Source organism: Oncorhynchus masou, chromosome 29 (genome assembly GCF_036934945.1).
Source record: "Oncorhynchus masou masou isolate Uvic2021 chromosome 29, UVic_Omas_1.1, whole genome shotgun sequence".
NCBI lineage: Eukaryota > Metazoa > Chordata > Actinopteri > Salmoniformes > Salmonidae > Oncorhynchus > Oncorhynchus masou.
In genome coordinates, this window is record NC_088240.1 from 96,866,354 (window position 1) to 96,888,853 (window position 22,500).

Consider the following 22,500-nt stretch of genomic DNA (forward strand, 5'->3'; position numbering starts at 1 on the left):
CTCCACTATTCCACCTCTCTCTGTTCTGTTGTGGCGGCTCCACTATTCCACCTCTCTCTGTTCTGTTGTGGCGGCTCCACTATTCCACCTCTCTCTGTTCTGTTGTGGCGGCTCCACTATTCCACCTCTCTCTGTTCTGTTGTGGCGGTTCCACTATTCCACCTCTCTCTGTTCTGTTGTGGCGACTCCACTATTCCACCTCTCTCTGTTCTGTTGTTGTGGTTCCACTATTCCACCTCTCTCTGTTCTGTTGTGGCGGCTCCACTATTCCACCTCTCTGTTCTGTTGTGGCGGCTCCACTATTCCACCTCTCTCTGTTCTGTTGTTGTGGTTCCACTATTCCACCTCTCTCTGTTCTGTTGTGGCGGCTCCACTATTCCACCTCTCTCTGTTCTGTTGTTGTGGTTCCACTATTCCACCTCTCTCTGTTCTGTTGTGGCGGCTCCACTATTCCACCTCTCTATGTTCTGTTGTTGTGGTTCCACGATTCCACCTATCTCTGTTCTGTTGTGGTGGTTCCACTATTCCACCTCTCTCTGTTCTGTTGTGGTGGTTCCACTATTCCACCTCTCTCTGTTCTGTTGTGGCGGCTCCACTATTCCACCTCTCTCTGTTCTGTTGTTGTGGCTCCACTATTCCACCTCTCTCTGTTCTGTTGTTGTGGTTCCACTATTCCACCTCTCACTGTTCTGTTGTTGTGGTTCCAATATTCCACCTATCTCTGTTCTGTTGTGGTGGTTCCACTATTCCACCTCTCTCTGTTCTGTAGTGGCGGTTCCACTATTCCACCTCTCACTGTTCTGTTGTTGTGGTTCCACTATTCCACCTCTCTCTGTTCTGTTGTGGTGGTTCCACTATTCCACCTCTATCTGTTCTGTTGTGGTTGCTCCACTATTCCACCTCTCACTGTTCTGTTGTGGTGGTTCCACTATTCCACCTCTCTCTGTTCTGTTGTGGCGGCTCCACTATTCCACCTCTCTCTGTTCTGTTGTGGCGGCTCCACTATTCCACCTCTCTCTGTTCTGTTGTGGCGGCTCCACTATTCCACCTCTCTCTGTTCTGTTGTGGCGGCTCCACTATTCCACCTCTCTCTGTTCTGTTGTGGCGGTTCCACTATTCCACCTCTCTATGTTCTGTTGTGGTTGCTCCACTATTCCACCTCTCACTGTTCTGTTGTTGTGGTTCCACTATTCCACCTCTCTCTGTTCTGTTGTGGTGGTTCCACTATTCCACCTCTCTCTGTTCTGTTGTGGTTGCTCCACTATTCCACCTCTCACTGTTCTGTTGTGGTGGTTCCACTATTCCACCTCTCTCTGTTCTGTTGTGGCGGCTCCACTATTCCACCTCTCTCTGTTCTGTTGTTGTGGTTCCACTATTCCACCTCTCTCTGTTCTGTTGTGGCGGCTCCACTATTCCACCTCTCTCTGTTCTGTTGTTGTGGTTCCACTATTCCACCTCTCTCTGTTCTGTTGTGGCGGCTCCACTATTCCACCTATCTATGTTCTGTTGTTGTGGTTCCACGATTCCACCTCTCTCTGTTCTGTTGTGGTGGTTCCACTATTCCACCTCTCTCTGTTCTGTTGTGGTGGTTCCACTATTCCACCTCTCTCTGTTCTGTTGTGGCGGCTCCACTATTCCACCTCTCTCTGTTCTGTTGTTGTGGCTCCACTATTCCACCTCTCTCTGTTCTGTTGTTGTGGTTCCACTATTCCACCTCTCACTGTTCTGTTGTTGTGGTTCCAATATTCCACCTATCTCTGTTCTGTTGTGGTGGTTCCACTGTTCCACCTCTCTCTGTTCTGTAGTGGCGGTTCCACTATTCCACCTCTCACTGTTCTGTTGTTGTGGTTCCACTATTCCACCTCTCTCTGTTCTGTTGTGGTGGTTCCACTATTCCACCTCTCTGTTCTGTTGTGGTTGCTCCACTATTCCACCTCTCACTGTTCTGTTGTGGTGGTTCCACTATTCCACCTCTCTCTGTTCTGTTGTGGCGGCTCCACTATTCCACCTCTCTCTGTTCTGTTGTGGCGGCTCCACTATTCCACCTCTCTCTGTTCTGTTGTGGCGGCTCCACTATTCCACCTCTCTCTGTTCTGTTGTGGCGGCTCCACTATTCCACCTTTCTCTGTTCTGTTGTGGCGGTTCCACTATTCCACCTCTCTCTGTTCTGTTGTGGCGACTCCACTATTCCACCTCTCTCTGTTCTGTTGTTGTGGTTCCACTATTCCACCTCTCTCTGTTCTGTTGTGGCGGCTCCACTATTCCACCTCTCTGTTCTGTTGTGGCGGCTCCACTATTCCACCTCTCTCTGTCCTGTTGTTGTGGTTCCACTATTCCACCTCTCTCTGTTCTGTTGTGGCGGCTCCACTATTCCACCTCTCTCTGTTCTGTTGTTGTGGTTCCACTATTCCACCTCTCTCTGTTCTGTTGTGGCGGCTCCACTATTCCACCTCTCTATGTTCTGTTGTTGTGGTTCCACGATTCCACCTCTCTCTGTTCTGTTGTGGTGGTTCCACTATTCCACCTCTCTCTGTTCTGTTGTGGTGGTTCCACTATTCCACCTCTCTCTGTTCTGTTGTGGCGGCTCCACTATTCCACCTCTCTCTGTTCTGTTGTTGTGGCTCCACTATTCCACCTCTCTCTGTTCTGTTGTTGTGGTTCCACTATTCCACCTCTCACTGTTCTGTTGTTGTGGTTCCAATATTCCACCTATCTCTGTTCTGTTGTGGTGGTTCCACTATTCCACCTCTCTCTGTTCTGTAGTGGCGGTTCCACTATTCCACCTCTCTATGTTCTGTTGTTGTGGTTCCACTATTCCACCTCTCTCTGTTCTGTTGTGGTGGTTCCACTATTCCACCTCTCTCTGTTCTGTTGTGGTGGTTCCACTATTCCACCTCTCTCTGTTCTGTTGTGGCGGCTCCACTATTCCACCTCTCTCTGTTCTGTTGTTGTGGCTCCACTATTCCACCTCTCTCTGTTCTGTTGTTGTGGTTCCACTATTCCACCTCTCACTGTTCTGTTGTTGTGGTTCCAATATTCCACCTATCTCTGTTCTGTTGTGGTGGTTCCACTATTCCACCTCTCTCTGTTCTGTAGTGGCGGTTCCACTATTCCACCTCTCTATGTTCTGTTGTTGTGGTTCCACTATTCCACCTCTCTCTGTTCTGTTGTGGTGGTTCCACTATTCCACCTCTCTCTGTTCTGTTGTGGTGGTTCCACTATTCCACCTCTCTCTGTTCTGTCTGTTGTGGCGGCTCCACTATTCCACCTCTCTCTGTTCTGTTGTGGCGGCTCCACTATTCCACCTCTCTCTGTTCTGTTGTGGTGGTTCCACTATTCCACCTCTCGCTGTTCTGTAGTGGCGGTTCCACTATTCCACCTCTCTCTGTTCTGTTGTGGTTGCTCCACTATTCCACCTCTCTCTGTTCTGTTGCGGTGGTTCCACTATTCCACCTCTCTCTGTTCTGTAGTGGCGGCTCCACTATTCCACCTCTCTCTGTTCTGTTGTGGTTGCTCCACTATTCCACCTCTCTCTGTTCTGTTGTGGCGGTTCCACTATTCCACCTCTCTCTGTTCTGTTGTGGCGGCTCCACTATTCCACCTCTCTCTGTTCTGTTGTGGCGGCTCCACTATTCCACCTCTCTCTGTTTTGTTGTGGCGGCTCCACTATTCCACCTCTCTCTGTTCTGTTCTGGTGGTTCCACTATTCCACCTCTCTCTGTTCTGAGGTTGTGGTTCCACTATTCCACCTCTCTCTGTTCTGTTGTGACGGCTCCACTATTCCACCTCTCTCTGTTCTGTTGTGGTGGCTCCAGTATTCCACCTCTCTCTGTTCTGTTGTGGTTGCTCCACTATTCCACCTCTCTCTGTTCTGTTGTTGTGGTTCCACTATTCCACTCTCTCTGTTCTGTTGTGGTGGTTCCACTATTCCACCTCTCTCTGTTCTGTTGTGGTTGCTCCACTATTCCACCTCTCACTGTTCTGTTGTTGTGGTTCCACTATTCCACCTCTCTCTGTTCTGTTGTGGTGGTTCCACTATTCCACCTCTCTCTGTTCTGTTGTGGTTGCTCCACTATTCCACCTCTCACTGTTCTGTTGTGGTGGTTCCACTATTCCACCTCTCTCTGTTCTGTTGTGGCGGCTCCACTATTCCACCTCTCTCTGTTCTGTTGTGGCGGCTCCACTATTCCACCTCTCTCTGTTCTGTTGTGGCGGCTCCACTATTCCACCTCTCTCTGTTCTGTTGTGGCGGCTCCACTATTCCACCTATCTCTGTTCTGTTGTGGCGGTTCCACTATTCCACCTCTCTCTGTTCTGTTGTGGCGACTCCACTATTCCACCTCTCTATGTTCTGTTGTTGTGGTTCCACTATTCCACCTCTCTCTGTTCTGTTGTGGCGGCTCCACTATTCCACCTCTCTGTTCTGTTGTGGCGGCTCCACTATTCCACCTCTCTCTGTTCTGTTGTTGTGGTTCCACTATTCCACCTCTCTCTGTTCTGTTGTGGCGGCTCCACTATTCCACCTCTCTCTGTTCTGTTGTTGTGGCTCCACTATTCCACCTCTCTCTGTTCTGTTGTTGTGGTTCCACTATTCCACCTCTCACTGTTCTGTTGTTGTGGTTCCAATATTCCACCTATCTCTGTTCTGTTGTGGTGGTTCCACTATTCCACCTCTCTCTGTTCTGTAGTGGCGGTTCCACTATTCCACATCTCTATGTTCTGTTGTTGTGGTTCCACTATTCCACCTCTCTCTGTTCTGTTGTGGTGGTTCCACTATTCCACCTCTCTCTGTTCTGTTGTGGTGGTTCCACTATTCCACCTCTCTCTGTTCTGTTGTGGCGGCTCCACTATTCCACCTCTCTCTGTTCTGTTGTGGCGGCTCCACTATTCCACCTCTCTCTGTTCTGTTGTGGCGGCTCCACTATTCCACCTCTCTCTGTTCTGTTGTGGCGGCTCCACTATTCCACCTCTCTCTGTTCTGTTGTGGCGGCTCCACTATTCCACCTCTCTCTGTTCTGTTGTGGCGGCTCCACTATTCCACCTCTCTCTGTTCTGTTGTGGCGGCTCCACTATTCCACCTCTCTCTGTTCTGTTGTGGCGGCTCCACTATTCCACCTCTCTCTGTTCTGTTGTGGCGGCTCCACTATTCCACCTCTCTCTGTTCTGTTGTGGCGGTTCCACTATTCCACCTCTCTCTGTTCTGTTGTGGCGACTCCACTATTCCACCTCTCTCTGTTCTGTTGTTGTGGTTCCACTATTCCACCTCTCTCTGTTCTGTTGTGGCGGCTCCACTATTCCACCTCTCTGTTCTGTTGTGGCGGCTCCACTATTCCACCTCTCTCTGTTCTGTTGTTGTGGTTCCACTATTCCACCTCTCTCTGTTCTGTTGTGGCGGCTCCATTATTCCACCTCTCTCTGTTCTGTTGTTGTGGTTCCACTATTCCACCTCTCTCTGTTCTGTTGTGGCGGCTCCACTATTCCACCTCTCTATGTTCTGTTGTTGTGGTTCCACGATTCCACCTCTCTCTGTTCTGTTGTGGTGGTTCCACTATTCCACCTCTCTCTGTTCTGTTGTGGTGGTTCCACTATTCCACCTCTCTCTGTTCTGTTGTGGTGGTTCCACTATTCCACCTCTCTCTGTTCTGTTGTGGCGGCTCCACTATTCCACCTCTCTCTGTTCTGTTGTGGCGGCTCCACTATTCCACCTCTCTCTGTTCTGTTGTGGCGGCTCCACTATTCCACCTCTCTCTGTTCTGTTGTGGCGGCTCCACTATTCCACCTCTCTGTTCTGTTGTGGCGGCTCCACTATTCCACTCTCTCTGTTCTGTTGTGGCGGCTCCACTATTCCACCTCTCTCTGTTCTGTTGTGGCGGCTCCACTATTCCACCTCTCTCTGTTCTGTTGTGGCGGTTCCACTATTCCACCTCTCTCTGTTCTGTTGTGGCGACTCCACTATTCCACCTCTCTCTGTTCTGTTGTTGTGGTTCCACTATTCCACCTCTCTCTGTTCTGTTGTGGCGGCTCCACTATTCCACCTCTCTGTTATGTTGTGGCGGCTCCACTATTCCACCTCTCTCTGTTCTGTTGTTGCGGTTCCACTATTCCACCTCTCTCTGTTCTGTTGTGGCGGCTCCACTATTCCACCTCTCTCTGTTCTGTTGTTGTGGTTCCACTATTCCACCTCTCTCTGTTCTGTTGTGGCGGCTCCACTATTCCACCTCTCTATGTTCTGTTGTTGTGGTTCCACGATTCCACCTCTCTTTGTTCTGTTGTGGTGGTTCCACTATTCCACCTCTCTCTGTTCTGTTGTGGTGGTTCCACTATTCCACCTCTCTCTGTTCTGTTGTGGCGGCTCCACTATTCCACCTCTCTCTGTTCTGTTGTTGTGGTTCCAATATTCCACCTCTCTCTGTTCTGTTGTGGTGGTTCCACTATTCCACCTCTCTCTGTTCTGTTGTGGTGGTTCCACTATTCCACCTCTCTCTGTTCTGTTGTGGCGGCTCCACTATTCCACCTCTCTCTGTTCTGTTGTGGCGGCTCCACTATTCCACCTCTCTCTGTTCTGTTGTGGCGGCTCCACTATTCCACCTCTCTCTGTTCTGTTGTGGCGGCTCCACTATTCCACCTCTCTCTGTTCTGTTGTGGCGGCTCCACTATTCCACCTCTCTCTGTTCTGTTGTGGCGGCTCCACTATTCCACCTCTCTCTGTTCTGTTGTGGCGGCTCCACTATTCCACCTCTCTCTGTTCTGTTGTGGCGGCTCCACTATTCCACCTCTCTCTGTTCTGTTGTGGCGGCTCCACTATTCCACCTCTCTCTGTTCTGTTGTGGCGGTTCCACTATTCCACCTCTCTCTGTTCTGTTGTGGCGACTCCACTATTCCACCTCTCTCTGTTCTGTTGTTGTGGTTCCACTATTCCACCTCTCTCTGTTCTGTTGTGGCGGCTCCACTATTCCACCTCTCTGTTCTGTTGTGGCGGCTCCACTATTCCACCTCTCTCTGTTCTGTTGTTGTGGTTCCACTATTCCACCTCTCTGTTCTGTTGTGGCGGCTCCATTATTCCACCTCTCTCTGTTCTGTTGTTGTGGTTCCACTATTCCACCTCTCTCTGTTCTGTTGTGGCGGCTCCACTATTCCACCTCTCTATGTTCTGTTGTTGTGGTTCCACGATTCCACCTCTCTCTGTTCTGTTGTGGTGGTTCCACTATTCCACCTCTCTCTGTTCTGTTGTGGTGGTTCCACTATTCCACCTCTATCTGTTCTGTTGTGGCGGCTCCACTATTCCACCTCTCTCTGTTCTGTTGTTGTGGCTCCACTATTCCACCTCTCTCTGTTCTGTTGTTGTGGTTCCACTATTCCACCTCTCACTGTTCTGTTGTTGTGGTTCCAATATTCCACATATCTCTGTTCTGTTGTGGTGGTTCCACTATTCCACCTCTCTCTGTTCTGTTGTGGCGGCTCCACTATTCCACCTCTCTATGTTCTGTTGTTGTGGTTCCACTATTCCACCTCTCTCTGTTCTGTTGTGGTGGTTCCACTATTCCACCTCTCTCTGTTCTGTTGTGGCGGCTCCACTATTCCACCTCTCTCTGTTCTGTTGTTGTGGCTCCACTATTCCACCTCTCTCTGTTCTGTTGTTGTGGTTCCACTATTCCACCTCTCACTGTTCTGTTGTTGTGGTTCCAATATTCCACCTATCTCTGTTCTGTTGTGGTGGTTCCACTATTCCACCTCTCTCTGTTCTGTAGTGGCGGTTCCACTATTCCACCTCTCTATGTTCTGTTGTTGTGGTTCCACTATTCCACCTCTCTCTGTTCTGTTGTGGTGGTTCCACTATTCCACCTCTCTCTGTTCTGTTGTGGTGGTTCCACTATTCCACCTCTCTCTGTTCTGTTGTGGCGGCTCCACTATTCCACCTCTCTCTGTTCTGTTGTGGCGGCTCCACTATTCCACCTCTCTCTGTTCTGTTGTGGTGGTTCCACTATTCCACTCTCTCTGTTCTGTAGTGGCGGTTCCACTATTCCACCTCTCTCTGTTCTGTTGTGGTTGCTCCACTATTCCACCTCTCTCTGTTCTGTTGTGGCGGTTCCACTATTCCACCTCTCTCTGTTCTGTAGTGGCGGCTCCACTATTCCACCTCTCTCTGTTCTGTTGTGGTTGCTCCACTATTCCACCTCTCTCTGTTCTGTTGTGGCGGTTCCACTATTCCACCTCTCTCTGTTCTGTTGTGGCGGCTCCACTATTCCACCTCTCTCTGTTCTGTTGTGGCGGCTCCACTATTCCACCTCTCTCTGTTCTGTTGTGGCGGCTCCACTATTCCACCTCTCTCTGTTCTGTTGTGGCGGCTCCACTATTCCACCTCTCTCTGTTCTGTTGTGGCGGCTCCACTATTCCACCTCTCTCTGTTCTGTTGTGGCGGCTCCACTATTCCACCTCTCTCTGTTCTGTTGTGGCGGCTCCACTATTCCACTCTCTCTGTTCTGTTGTGGCGGCTCCACTATTCCACCTCTCTCTGTTCTGTTGTGGTGGTTCCACTATTCCACCTCTCTCTGTTCTGTAGTGGCGGTTCCACTATTCCACCTCTCTCTGTTCTGTTGTGGTGGTTCCACTATTCCACCTCTCTCTGTTCTGTTGTGGTGGTTCCACTATTCCACCTCTATCTGTTCTGTTGTGGCGGCTCCACTATTCCACCTCTCTCTGTTCTGTTGTTGTGGCTCCACTATTCCACCTCTCTCTGTTCTGTTGTTGTGGTTCCACTATTCCACCTCTCACTGTTCTGTTGTTGTGGTTCCAATATTCCACATATCTCTGTTCTGTTGTGGTGGTTCCACTATTCCACCTCTCTCTGTTCTGTTGTGGCGGCTCCACTATTCCACCTCTCTATGTTCTGTTGTTGTGGTTCCACTATTCCACCTCTCTCTGTTCTGTTGTGGTGGTTCCACTATTCCACTCTCTCTGTTCTGTTGTGGCGGCTCCACTATTCCACCTCTCTCTGTTCTGTTGTTGTGGCTCCACTATTCCACCTCTCTCTGTTCTGTTGTTGTGGTTCCACTATTCCACCTCTCACTGTTCTGTTGTTGTGGTTCCAATATTCCACCTATCTCTGTTCTGTTGTGGTGGTTCCACTATTCCACCTCTCTCTGTTCTGTAGTGGCGGTTCCACTATTCCACCTCTCTATGTTCTGTTGTTGTGGTTCCACTATTCCACCTCTCTCTGTTCTGTTGTGGTGGTTCCACTATTCCACCTCTCTCTGTTCTGTTGTGGTGGTTCCACTATTCCACCTCTCTCTGTTCTGTTGTGGCGGCTCCACTATTCCACCTCTCTCTGTTCTGTTGTGGCGGCTCCACTATTCCACCTCTCTCTGTTCTGTTGTGGTGGTTCCACTATTCCACCTCTCTCTGTTCTGTAGTGGCGGTTCCACTATTCCACCTCTCTCTGTTCTGTTGTGGTTGCTCCACTATTCCACCTCTCTCTGTTCTGTTGCGGCGGTTCCACTATTCCACCTCTCTCTGTTCTGTAGTGGCGGCTCCACTATTCCACCTCTCTCTGTTCTGTTGTGGTTGCTCCACTATTCCACCTCTATCTGTTCTGTTGTGGCGGCTCCACTATTCCACCTCTCTCTGTTCTGTTGTTGTGGCTCCACTATTCCACCTCTCTCTGTTCTGTTGTTGTGGTTCCACTATTCCACCTCTCACTGTTCTGTTGTTGTGGTTCCAATATTCCACATATCTCTGTTCTGTTGTGGTGGTTCCACTATTCCACCTCTCTCTGTTCTGTTGTGGCGGCTCCACTATTCCACCTCTCTATGTTCTGTTGTTGTGGTTCCACTATTCCACCTCTCTCTGTTCTGTTGTGGTGGTTCCACTATTCCACCTCTCTCTGTTCTGTTGTGGCGGCTCCACTATTCCACCTCTCTCTGTTCTGTTGTTGTGGCTCCACTATTCCACCTCTCTCTGTTCTGTTGTTGTGGTTCCACTATTCCACCTCTCACTGTTCTGTTGTTGTGGTTCCAATATTCCACCTATCTCTGTTCTGTTGTGGTGGTTCCACTATTCCACCTCTCTCTGTTCTGTAGTGGCGGTTCCACTATTCCACCTCTCTATGTTCTGTTGTTGTGGTTCCACTATTCCACTCTCTCTGTTCTGTTGTGGTGGTTCCACTATTCCACCTCTCTCTGTTCTGTTGTGGTGGTTCCACTATTCCACCTCTCTCTGTTCTGTTGTGGCGGCTCCACTATTCCACCTCTCTCTGTTCTGTTGTGGCGGCTCCACTATTCCACCTCTCTCTGTTCTGTTGTGGTGGTTCCACTATTCCACCTCTCTCTGTTCTGTAGTGGCGGTTCCACTATTCCACCTCTCTCTGTTCTGTTGTGGTTGCTCCACTATTCCACCTCTCTCTGTTCTGTTGCGGCGGTTCCACTATTCCACCTCTCTCTGTTCTGTAGTGGCGGCTCCACTATTCCACCTCTCTCTGTTCTGTTGTGGTTGCTCCACTATTCCACCTCTCTCTGTTCTGTTGTGGCGGTTCCACTATTCCACCTCTCTCTGTTCTGTTGTGGCGGCTCCACTATTCCACCTCTCTCTGTTCTGTTGTGGCGGCTCCACTATTCCACCTCTCTCTGTTCTGTTGTGGCGGCTCCACTATTCCACCTCTCTCTGTTCTGTTGTGGCGGCTCCACTATTCCACCTCTCTCTGTTCTGTTGTGGCGGCTCCACTATTCCACCTCTCTCTGTTCTGTTGTGGCGGCTCCACTATTCCACCTCTCTCTGTTCTGTTGTGGCGGCTCCACTATTCCACCTCTCTCTGTTCTGTTGTGGCGGCTCCACTATTCCACCTCTCTCTGTTCTGTTGTGGTGGTTCCACTATTCCACCTCTCTCTGTTCTGTAGTGGCGGTTCCACTATTCCACCTCTCTCTGTTCTGTAGTGGCGGTTCCACTATTCCACCTCTCTGTTCTGTTGTGGCGGCTCCACTATTCCACCTCTCTCTGTTCTGTTGTGGCGGCTCCACAATTCCACCTCTCTCTGTTCTGTAGTGGCGGCTCCACTATTCCACCTCTCTCTGTTCTGTTGTGGTTGCTCCACCGTCTTCAGCGTGGCGAAGCATTGAAGTTGGTTTGTACCTGTGAATCAGAGATCAATAAAACCAGAATATATACAAGCCAGGATCAATGAACCAGTCCTCTGCAGAGGTTCTCATTCAATCACGGACCCGGACAATAATCAATTGTCATTGAGGCTGCTAATAAGGGTCCTGCTGCAGGAGTTATCCCACAGAGAAGATCTGCATAGCAACAGTGGACAGACACCACAGGCCAATGTTGATTTTCAACACACTTGCGTCACACACACTGTCGTTAGTTAAATGTACGTTTCCTTGACACGTCTTTCCAATATGTCTTAGTTTCTGGTTCATCTTTCCCTGATTCCGTATTGTGATTTGTAAAGCTGTGAATTTGAATGATCCGGGTTCAATTGGAGGTGTTTAGGTGTTTTCATTCAGATATTGATTAGGTAAATAACCTTTTCTCTCTCTTCCTCTCTCCCCTCTCTTCATCTCCTCTCTCTCTTCCTCTCCTCTCTCTTCCTCTCCTCTCTTCCTCTCCTCTCTCTCTTCCTCTCCTCTCTCTCTTCTTCTCCTCTCTCTTCCTCTCCCCTCTCTTCATCTCATCTCTCTCTTCCTCTCCTCTCTCTCTTCCTCTCTCCCCTCTCTTCATCTCATCTCTTCCTCTCCTCTCTCTCTTCCTCTACTCTCTCTTCCTCTCCTTTCTCTCTTCCTCTCTTCTCTCTTACTCTCTCTCTTCCTCTCTCTTCCCCTCCTCTCTCTTCCCCTCCTCTCTCTTCCTCTACTCTCTCTCTTCCTCTCTATTCCTCTCCTCTCTCTTCCTCTCCTCTCTCTTCCTCTCCTCTCTCTTCCTCTCTTCTCTCCCTCCCTCTCCTCTCTCTTCCTCTCTTCTCTCCCTCCCTCTCCTCTCTCTCTTCCTCTCCTCTCTTCCTCCCTCCCTCTTCTCTCCCTTCCTCTCATTTCTCTCTTTCTCTCTTCCTCTCTTCTCTCCCTCCCTCTCCTCTCTCTTCCTCTCTTCTCTCTCTTCCTCTCCTCTCTCTTCCTCTCCTCTCTCTTCATCTCTCCTCTCCTCCCTCTCCTCTCCCTCCCTCTCCTCTCTCTTCCTCTCCTCTCTCAGGGTTCCTGGTATCACCATCGCAACGGACATCATCTGTGGTTTCCCAGGGGAGACGGATGCTGACTTCCAGGAGACATGTGACCTGGTGAAGGAGTATCGCTTCCCCAGCCTCTTCATCAACCAGTTCTACCCCCGGCCTGGCACCCCCGCCGCCAAGATGGACCAGGTCCCCGCCCAAGTGGTGAGTTCGTTACAATCTCTGATGTATTAACTTAACTTCCAGTGTGTATCATCACACCACATGTTGCACCACATCGCACCTGTTTACATTCGATCACATGTTGTAGAGCGTTATTGTTCTTCTTGGTTGGAGGCCGTAGAGTTTAACGTGGACCAGAGTGTTGAGGCAGTAGAGTTTAACGTGGACCAGAGTGATGAGGCAGTGGAGTTTAACATGGACCAGAGTGTTGAGGAGGCAGTAGAGTTTAACATGGACCAGAGTGTTGAGGCAGTAGAGTTTAACATGGACCAGAGTGTTTGGAGGCAGTAGAATGTAACATGAACCAGAGTGTTGAGGAGGCAGTAGAGTTTAACGTGGACCAGAGTGTTGAGGCAGTAGAGTTTAACATGGACCAGAGTGTTGAGGCAGCAGAGTTTAACATGGACCAGAGTGTTGAGGCAGTAGAGTTTAACATGGACCAGAGTGTTGAGGCAGTAGAGTTTAACATGGACCAGAGTGTTGAGGCAGTAGAGTTTAACATGGACCAGAGTGATGAGGCAGTAGAGTTTAACATGGACCAGAGTGTTGAGGCAGTAGAGTTTAACATGGACCAGCGTGTTGAGGCAGTAGAGTTTAACATGGACCAGAGTGTTGAGGCAGTAGAGTTTAACATGGACCAGAGTGTTGAGGCAGTAGAGTTTAACATGGACCAGAGTGTTGAGGCAGTAGAGTTTAACATGGACCAGAGTGATGAGGCAGTAGAGTTTAACATGGACCAGAGTGTTGAGGCAGTAGAGTTTAACATGGACCAGAGTGTTGAGGCAGTAGAGTTTAATGTGAACCAGAGTGATGAGGCAGTAGAGTTTAACATGGACCAGAGTGTTGAGGCAGTAGAGTTTAACATGGACCAGAGTGTTGAGGCAGTAGAGTTTAACATGGACCAGAGTGTTGAGGCAGTAGAGTTTAACGTGGACCAGAGTGTTGAGGCAGTAGAGTTTAACATGGACCAGAGTGTTGAGGCAGTAGAGTTTAACATGGACCAGAGTGTTGAGGCAGTAGAGTTTAACATGGACCAGAGTGTTGAGGCAGTAGAGTTTAACATGGACCAGAGTGATGAGGCAGTAGAGTTTAACATGGACCAGAGTGTTGAGGCAGTAGAGTTTAACGTGAACCAGAGTGATGAGGCAGTAGAGTTTAACATGGACCAGAGTGTTGAGGCAGTAGAGTTTAACATGGACCAGAGTGTTGAGGCAGTAGAGTTTAACATGGACCAGAGTGTTGAGGCAGTAGAGTTTAACGTGAACCAGAGTGATGAGGCAGTAGAGTTTAACGTGAACCAGAGTGATGAGGCAGTAGAGTTTAACATGGACCAGAGTGTTGAGGCAGTAGAGTTTAACATGGACCAGAGTGTTGAGGCAGTAGAGTTTAACATGGACCAGAGTGTTGAGGCAGTAGAGTTTAACATGGACCAGAGTGTTGAGGCAGTAGAGTTTAACATGGACCAGAGTGTTGAGGCAGTAGAGTTTAACATGGACCAGAGTGTTGAGGCAGTAGAGTTTAACGTGAACCAGAGTGATGAGGCAGTAGAGTTTAACATGGACCAGAGTGTTGAGGCAGTAGAGTTTAACGTGGACCAGAGTGTTGAGGCAGTAGAGTTTAACGTGGACCAGAGTGTTGAGGCAGTAGAGTTTAACGTGGACCAGAGTGTTGAGGCAGTAGAGTTTAACGTGGACCAGAGTGTTGAGGCAGTAGAGTTTAACATGGACCAGAGTGTTGAGGCAGTAGAGTTTAACATGGACCAGAGTGTTGAGGCAGTAGAGTTTAACATGGACCAGAGTGTTGAGGCAGTAGAGTTTAACATGGACCAGAGTGTTGAGGCAGTAGAGTTTAACGTGAACCAGAGTGATGAGGCAGTAGAGTTTAACATGGACCAGAGTGTTGAGGCAGTAGAGTTTAACGTGGACCAGAGTGTTGAGGCAGTAGAGTTTAACGTGGACCAGAGTGTTGAGGCAGTAGAGTTTAACGTGGACCAGAGTGTTGAGGCAGTAGAGTTTAACGTGGACCAGAGTGTTGAGGCAGTAGAGTTTAACATGGACCAGAGTGTTGAGGCAGTAGAGTTTAACGTGGACCAGAGTGTTGAGGCAGTAGAGTTTAACGTGGACCAGAGTGTTGAGGCAGTAGAGTTTAACATGGACCAGAGTGTTGAGGCAGTAGAGTTTAACGTGGACCAGAGTGTTGAGGCAGTAGAGTTTAACATGGACCAGAGTGTTGAGGCAGTAGAGTTTAACATGGACCAGAGTGTTGAGGCAGTAGAGTTTAACATGGACCAGAGTGTTGAGGCAGTAGAGTTTAACATGGACCAGAGTGTTGAGGCAGTAGAGTTTAACATGGACCAGAGTGTTGAGGCAGTAGAGTTTAACATGGACCAGAGTGTTGAGGCAGTGGAGTTTAACGTGGACCAGAGTGTTGAGGCAGTGGAGTTTAACGTGGACCAGAGTGTTGAAGCAGTAGAGTTTCAGTACTGTAGTATGAGATGAGCAGGGCTGAGCGAAACAGGGTTCTAGCAGGGACGCAGTATGTTTTGGGGGGGGTATCAGTTAGAGAATAGACCCGGCACAGAATCACTCAGTTTAGGACGTAGTGATTCAGGGTGTAAGATCATGTGTGGTTCTGTGCAGTTCGACTGCAATGCGGTCCATGTTTAAAAACACACACTGGGACACTGGCAGACTTGTGAAGGCCCCTGTCTGGATCAAGCCTACACATCAGGCCTCACTCAACACCAGTGGATGAGTCCCAAATGTCCCTATTATGCCCTAGTATAGTGCACTACCCTATGGGCCCTGATCAAAGGTCGTGAACTATATAGGTAATGGGGTGCTGTTTGTGCCTCAGGCCCCGGGCTCTGTTTATACAGGTGTTTCAGCCCGTTTCACACGGCGGACTACACCAAGGCCTGTTATAATGGCTCCGTGTCGGGCTGAACCACAAGCTGGGGGCTCTGCAGATGGCAGCAGAGGTTGGGATCAATTCCACTTCAATGTCGTCTATTCAGGAGAGTAACAGCGATTCCAATGAGGGGAAATTGAAACGGACCCCCCCCCCCACTACTGCCAGTGACATGTCTGAAAGGAGTTGATTCTTCTTAAAGGACGCCAGACTAAACCAGACTAACCTCAGACTAAACCAGACTAACCTCAGACTAAACCAGACTAACCTCAGACTAAACCAGACTAACCTCAGACTAAACCTGACTAAACCAGACTAACCTCTGACTAAACCAGACTAACCTCAGACTAAACCAGACTAACCTCAGACTAAACCTGACTAAACCAGACTAAATCAGACTAAACCAGACTAACCTCAGACTAAACTCAGACTAACATCAGACTAAACCAGACTAACATCAGACTAAACCAGACTAACCTCAGTCTAAACCAGACTAAACCAGACTAACCTCAGACTAAACTCAGACTAACATCAGACTAAACCAGACTAACATCAGACTAAACCAGACTAACCTCAGTCTAAACCAGACTAAACCAGACTAACCTCAGACTAAACCAGACTAAACCAGACTAAATCAGACTAAACCAGACTAACCTCAGACGAAACACAGACTAAACTCAGACTAAACCAGACCAACCTCAGACTAAACCAGACTAAACCAGACCAACCTCAGACTAAACCAGACTAAACCAGACTAACCTCAGTCTAAACCAGACTAACCTCAGACTAAACCAGACTAACCTCAGACTAAACCAGACTAACCTCAGACTAAACCAGACTAACCTCAGACTAAACTCAGACTAACATCAGACTAAACCAGACTAACCTCAGTCTAAACCAGACTAACCTCAGACTAAACCAGACTAAACCAGACTAAACCAGACTAAATCAGACTAAACCAGACTAACCTCAGACGAAACACAGACTAAACTCAGACTAAACCAGACCAACCTCAGTCTAAACCAGACTAACCTCAGACTAAACCAGACTAAACCAGTCTAAACCAGACTAAACCAGTCTAAACCAGACTAAACCAGACTAAACCAGTCTAAACCAGTCTAAACTCAGTCTAAACTCAGTCTAAACCAGACTAAACTCAGCCCCCAGTATTCTCCAGAGTACTATATTGACACGAGGTATTGGGCTGTGTTGTTGCCCGGATGTTTCCGATGACGACGGGCTTGATTCACCCAGCTGTCAGACCTAAGATGTTTTTAAAGGTGTTTTTTTTTGTATGTCTGATTCTGAATATAAAAATATCTATATTTTTGTAATTTGTGTCTCTTATCAAGGAGTAAAAAGCGTAATAAAATGTCTCCCCTCTCGTCAGCTGAACATAAAAACCTGCTCCAATTATGTCAAGAAATATTATATATCCTGAAGGGTTTTATACCACGCTGGATTGACACAATCAAAGACACTGGAGTCGAGTTCTCTGTGTGTGTGTGTGTGTGTGTGTGTGTGTGTGTGTGTGTGTGTGTGTGTGGGGGGGGGGTCTGTGTGTGAGTGGAAGGGAGGGTCTGTGTGTGTGTGTGGGGGGGGGGGGTCTGTGTGTGAGTGGAAGGGAGGGTCTGTGTGTGTGTGTGTGTGTGTGTGTGTGTGAGAAATCTCTCTCTCTCTCTCTCAGCATTAATGGGGGGGGGGTCTGTGTGTGTGTGTGTGTGTGAGAAATCTCTCTCTCTCAGCATTAATGGTAATTAATACAGATCTGTTTGTGAACTGAGCCAGGCGTTTCTTTCAGACTGATTCTACCAGCATGGGGTAATTCAGCTGTCCTGCCCAGTCAATCAGACGGCCGGTTCATTTCAACGAGGCATTTTTCTCGTATCTCATATTTTTACATGTCTTCAATTACAGCATGTTGTTGTTGTTGTTGTTGTTGTCTGTTTTATATCTTTAAATCCATCAGGAGAAAATAGGATCTTGGCTTTGTTATGTACTTGTGTTTTATTTCCGTCATTCATTATTGACAATGAAAAAGTGTATATTGTGAGTTTTCCACTTCCTGTTCAATAGTAATGATTAGGTAACTTCCTGTTCAATAATAATGATTAGGTAACATGTTCAATAGTAATGATTAGGTAACTTCCTGTTCAATAATAATGATTAGGTAACATGTTCAATAGTAATGATTAGGTAATGTCCTGTTCAATAGTAATGATTAGGTAACATCCTGTTCAATAGTAATGATTAGGTAGCGTCCTGTTCAATAGTAATGATTAGGTAACGTCATGTTCAGTAGTAATGATTAGGTAACATGTTCAATAGTAATGATTAGGTAACTTCCTGTTCAATAGTAATGATTAGGTAATGTCCTGTTCAATAGTAATGATTAGGTAACATGTTCAATAGTAATGATTAGGTAACGTCTTGTTCAATAGTAATGATTAGGTAACGTCCTGTTCAATAGTAATGATTAGGTAACATGTTCAATAGTAATGATTAGGTAACATGTTCAATAGTAATGATTAGGTAACGTCCTGTTCAATAGTAATGATTAGGTAACTTCCTGTTCAATAGTAATGATTAGGTAACATGTTCAATAGTAATGATTAGGTAACATGTTCAATAGTAATGATTAGGTAACGTCCTGTTCAATAGTAATGATTACATTTACATTTAAGTCATTTAGCAGACGCTCTTATCCGTTCAATAGTAATGATTAGGTAATGTCTTGTTCATTAGTAATGATTAGGTAACTTCCTGTTCAATAGTAATGATTAGGTAACTTCCTGTTCAATAGTCATGATTAGGTAACTTCCTGTTCAATAGTCATGATTAGGTAACTTCCTGTTCAATAGTAATGATTAGGTAACGTCCTGTTCAATAGTAATGATTAGGTAACGTCCTGTTCAATAGTCATGATTAGGTAACTTCCTGTTCAATAGTACTGATTAGGTAACGTCCTGTTCAATAGGGATGGGGTTGGGCTGGGTAGGGATGGGGCTGGGTAGGGATGGGGCTGGGCTGGGTAGGGATGGGGTTGGGTTGGGTAGGGATGGGGTTGGGCTGGGTAGGGATGGGGTTGGGCTGGGTAGGGATGGGGCTGGGTAGGGATGGGGCTGGGTAGGGATGGGGCTGGGCTGGGTAGGGATGGGGTTGGGTTGGGTAGGGATGGGGTTGGGCTGGGTAGGGATGGGGTTGGGCTGGGTAGGGATGGGGCTGGGTAGGGATGGGGCTGGGTAGGGATGGGGCTGGGCTGGGTAGGGATGGGGTTGGGTTGGGTAGGGATGGGGTTGGGCTGGGTAGGGATGGGGTTGGGCTGGGTAGGGATGGGGCTGGGCTGGGTAGGGATGGGGTTGGGTTGGGTAGGGATGGGGTTGGGCTGGGTAGGGATGGGGTTGGGCTGGGTAGGGATGGGGCTGGGTAGGGATGGGGCTGGGTAGGGATGGGGCTGGGCTGGGTAGGGATGGGGTTGGGTTGGGTAGGGATGGGGTTGGGCTGGGTAGGGATGGGGTTGGGCTGGGTAGGGATGGGGTTGGGCTGGGTAGGGATGGGGCTGGGTAGGGATGGGGCTGGGCTGGGTAGGGATGGGGTTGGGTTGGGTAGGGATGGGGTTGGGCTGGGTAGGGATGGGGCTGGGCTGGGTAGGGATGGGGTTGGGTTGGGTAGGGATGGGGTTGGGCTGGGTAGGGATGGGGTTGGGCTGGGTAGGGATGGGGTTGGGCTGGGTAGGGATGGGGCTGGGTAGGGATGGGGCTGGGCTGGGTAGGGATGGGGTTGGGTTGGGTAGGGATGGGGCTGGGCTGGGTAGGGATGGGGCTGGGCTGGGTAGGGATGGGGCTGGACTGGGTAGGGATGGGGTTGGGTTGGGTAGGGATGGGGCTGGGTAGGGATGGGGCTGGGCTGGGTAGGGATGGGGTTGGGCTGGGTAGGGATGGGGTTGGGCTGGGTAGGGATGGGGCTGGGTAGGGATGGGGTTGGGCTGGGTAGGGATGGGGCTGGGTAGGGATGGGGCTGGGTAGGGATGGGGTTGGGCTGGGTAGGGATGGGGTTGGGCTGGGTAGGGATGGGGCTGGGTAGGGATGGGGTTGGGCTGGGTAGGGATGGGGCTGGGCTGGGTAGGGATGGGGCTGGGCTGGGTAGGGATGGGGTTGGGCTGGGTAGGGATGGGGCTGGGTAGGGATGGGGTTGGGCTGGGTAGGGATGGGGCTGGGCTGGGTAGGGATGGGGCTGGGCTGGGTAGGGATGGGGCTGGGTAGGGATGGGGCTGGGTAGGGATGGGGCTGGGCTGGGTAGGGATGGGGCTGGGTAGGGATGGGGCTGGGTAGGGATGGGGCTGGGCTGGGTAGGGATGGGGTTGGGCTGGGTAGGGATGGGGCTGGGCTGGGTAGGGATGGGTAGGGATGGGGCTGGGCTGGGTAGGGATGGGGTTGGGCTGGGTAGGGATGGGGTTGGGCTGGGTAGGGATGGGGCTGGGCTGGGTAGGGATGGGGTTGGGTAGGGTTGGGCTGGGTAGGGATGGGGCTGGGCTGGGTAGGGATGGGGTTGGGCTGGGTAGGGATGGGGTTGGGCTGGGTAGGGATGGGGCTGGGCTGGGTAGGGATGGGGTTGGGTAGGGTTGGGCTGGGTAGGGATGGGGCTGGGCTGGGTAGGGATGGGGCTGGGCTGTGTAGGGATGGGGCTGGGCTGGGTAGGGATGGGGCTGGGCTGGGTAGGGATGGGGTTGGGCTGGGTAGGGATTGGGTTGGGCTGGGTAGGGATGGGGCTGGGCTGGGTAGGGATGGGGCTGGGCTGGGTAGGGATGGGGCTGGGCTGGGCAGGGATTGGGTTGGGCTGGGTAGGGATGGGGCTGGGCTGGGTAGGGATGGGGCTGGGCTGGGTAGGGATGGGGCTGGGCTGGGTAGGGATGGGGTTGGGCTGGGTAGGGATGGGGTTGGGCTGGGTAGGGATGGGGTTGGGCTGGGTAGGGATGGGGCTGGGCTGGGTAGGGATGGGGCTGGGCTGGGTAGGGATGGGGCTGGGCTGGGTAGGGATTGGGTTGGGCTGGGTAGGGATGGGGCTGGGCTGGGTAGGGATGGGGCTGGGCTGGGTAGGGATGGGGCTGGGCTGGGTAGGGATGGGGCTGGGCTGGGCAGGGATTGGGTTGGGCTGGGTAGGGATGGGGCTGGGCTGGGTAGGGATGGGGCTGGGCTGGGTAGGGATGGGGCTGGGCTGGGTAGGGATGGGGCTGGGCTGGGTAGGGATGGGGCTGGGCTGGGTAGGGATGGGGCTGGGCTGGGTAGGGATGGGGCTGGGCTGGGTAGGGATGGGGCTGGGCTGGGCAGGGATTGGGTTGGGCTGGGTAGGGATGGGGCTGGGCTGGGTAGGGATGGGGCTGGGCTGGGTAGGGATGGGGCTGGGCTGGGTAGGGATGGGGCTGGGCTGGGTAGGGATGGGGCTGGGCTGGGTAGGGATGGGGCTGGGCTGGGTAGGGATGGGGCTGGGTAGGGATGGGGTTGGGCTGGGTAGGGATGGGGCTGGGTAGGGATGGGGTTGGGCTGGGTAGGGATGGGGTTGGGCTGGGTAGGGATGGGGTTGGGCTGGGTAGGGATGGGGTTGGGCTGGGTAGGGATGGGGCTGGGCTGGGTAGGGATGGGGCTGGGTAGGGATGGGGTTGGGCTGGGTAGGGATGGGGTTGGGCTGGGTAGGGATGGGGCTGGGCTGGGTAGGGATGGGGCTGGGTAGGGATGGGGTTGGGCTGGGTAGGGATGGGGCTGGGCTGGGTAGGGATGGGGCTGGGTAGGGATGGGGCTGGGTAGGGATGGGGTTGGGCTGGGTAGGGATGGGGCTGGGCTGGGTAGGGATTGGGTTGGGCTGGGTAGGGATGGGGCTGGGCTGGGCAGGGATTGGGTTGGGCTGGGTAGGGATGGGGCTGGGCTGGGTAGGGATGGGGCTGGGCTGGGTAGGGATGGGGCTGGGTAGGGATGGGGTTGGGCTGGGTAGGGATGGGGCTGGGTAGGGATGGGGTTGGGCTGGGTAGGGATGGGGTTGGGCTGGGTAGGGATGGGGTTGGGCTGGGTAGGGATGGGGTTGGGCTGGGTAGGGATGGGGCTGGGCTGGGTAGGGATGGGGTTGGGCTGGGTAGGGATGGGGTTGGGCTGGGTAGGGATGGGGTTGGGCTGGGTAGGGATGGGGTTGGGCTGGGTAGGGATGGGGTTGGGCTGGGTAGGGATGGGGTTGGGCTGGGTAGGGATGGGGTTGGGCTGGGTAGGGATGGGGCTGGGTAGGGATGGGGCTGGGCTGGGTAGGGATGGGGTTGGGCTGGGTAGGGATGGGGTTGGGCTGGGTAGGGATGGGGCTGGGCTGGGTAGGGATGGGGCTGGGTAGGGATTGGGCTGTGTAGGGATTGGGCTGGGTAGGGATTGGGCTGTGTAGGGATGGGGTTGGGCTGGGTAGGGATGGGGCTGGGCTGGGTAGGGATGGGGCTGGGCTGGGTAGGGATGGGGCTGGGCTGGGTAGGGATGGGGCTGGGTAGGGATGGGGTTGGGCTGGGTAGGGATGGGGCTGGGCTGGGTAGGGATGGGGCTGGACTGTTTTCTCTGGCCATCTGGAGGGTGTTATTTATGGGTGGACCAGCAGTAGAGTTGACACTGCTGTCTGGCTGAGCTGACTGATGCTGCTGTGGGGAAGAGAGAGAGACTACAGACTACGGCACCAGGTGTGTCAGTCAGCCATAGGAGACTTCAGACAGGACCGCTATAAAGAGGAATGTTCTCTCTTTATCCCTCTCTCGCTCTCTTCATCCCTCTCTCGCTCTCTCTCTCTTTCTCACTCAATCTCTCTGTCTCTGTCTGTCTGTGTTTCTCGCTCTCTTTCTCTCTCAATCTCTCTCTGTCTCTCTCACTCTCTCTCTCTCTGTCTCTGTCTCTCTTTCTCACTCAATCTCTCACTCTCTCTCTCTCTTTATCCCTCTCTCTCGCTCTCACTCAATCTCAATCTCTCTGTCTCTGTCTGTCTGTGTTTCTCGCTCTCTTTCTCTCTCAATCTCTCACCATCTCTCTCTCTGTCTCTCTCAATCGCTCACTCTCTGTCTCTGTCTCTCTTTCTCACTCAATCTCTTCACTCTCTCTCTCTCTTTCTCACTCTCTCAATATCTCTGTCTTTGTCTGTCTGTGTTTCTCGCTCTCTTTCTCTCTCTCTCTCTCACCCTCTCGCTCTCACCCTCTCT

The 22,500-nt window shown here is 51.0% G+C and overlaps 1 protein-coding gene across 1 annotated transcript in view; it reads left to right on the forward strand.

Annotated features, from left to right (window-relative positions):
- Positions 1-22,500, forward strand: part of cdkal1 (CDK5 regulatory subunit associated protein 1-like 1) — a 649,344-nt gene that overhangs the window by 606,042 nt on the left and 20,802 nt on the right. The window contains exon 11 of the mRNA XM_064945061.1: positions 12,182-12,362. Within this exon, the coding sequence (XP_064801133.1) occupies positions 12,182-12,362 (181 nt within the window). The remainder of the gene's footprint in view (positions 1-12,181; positions 12,363-22,500) is intronic.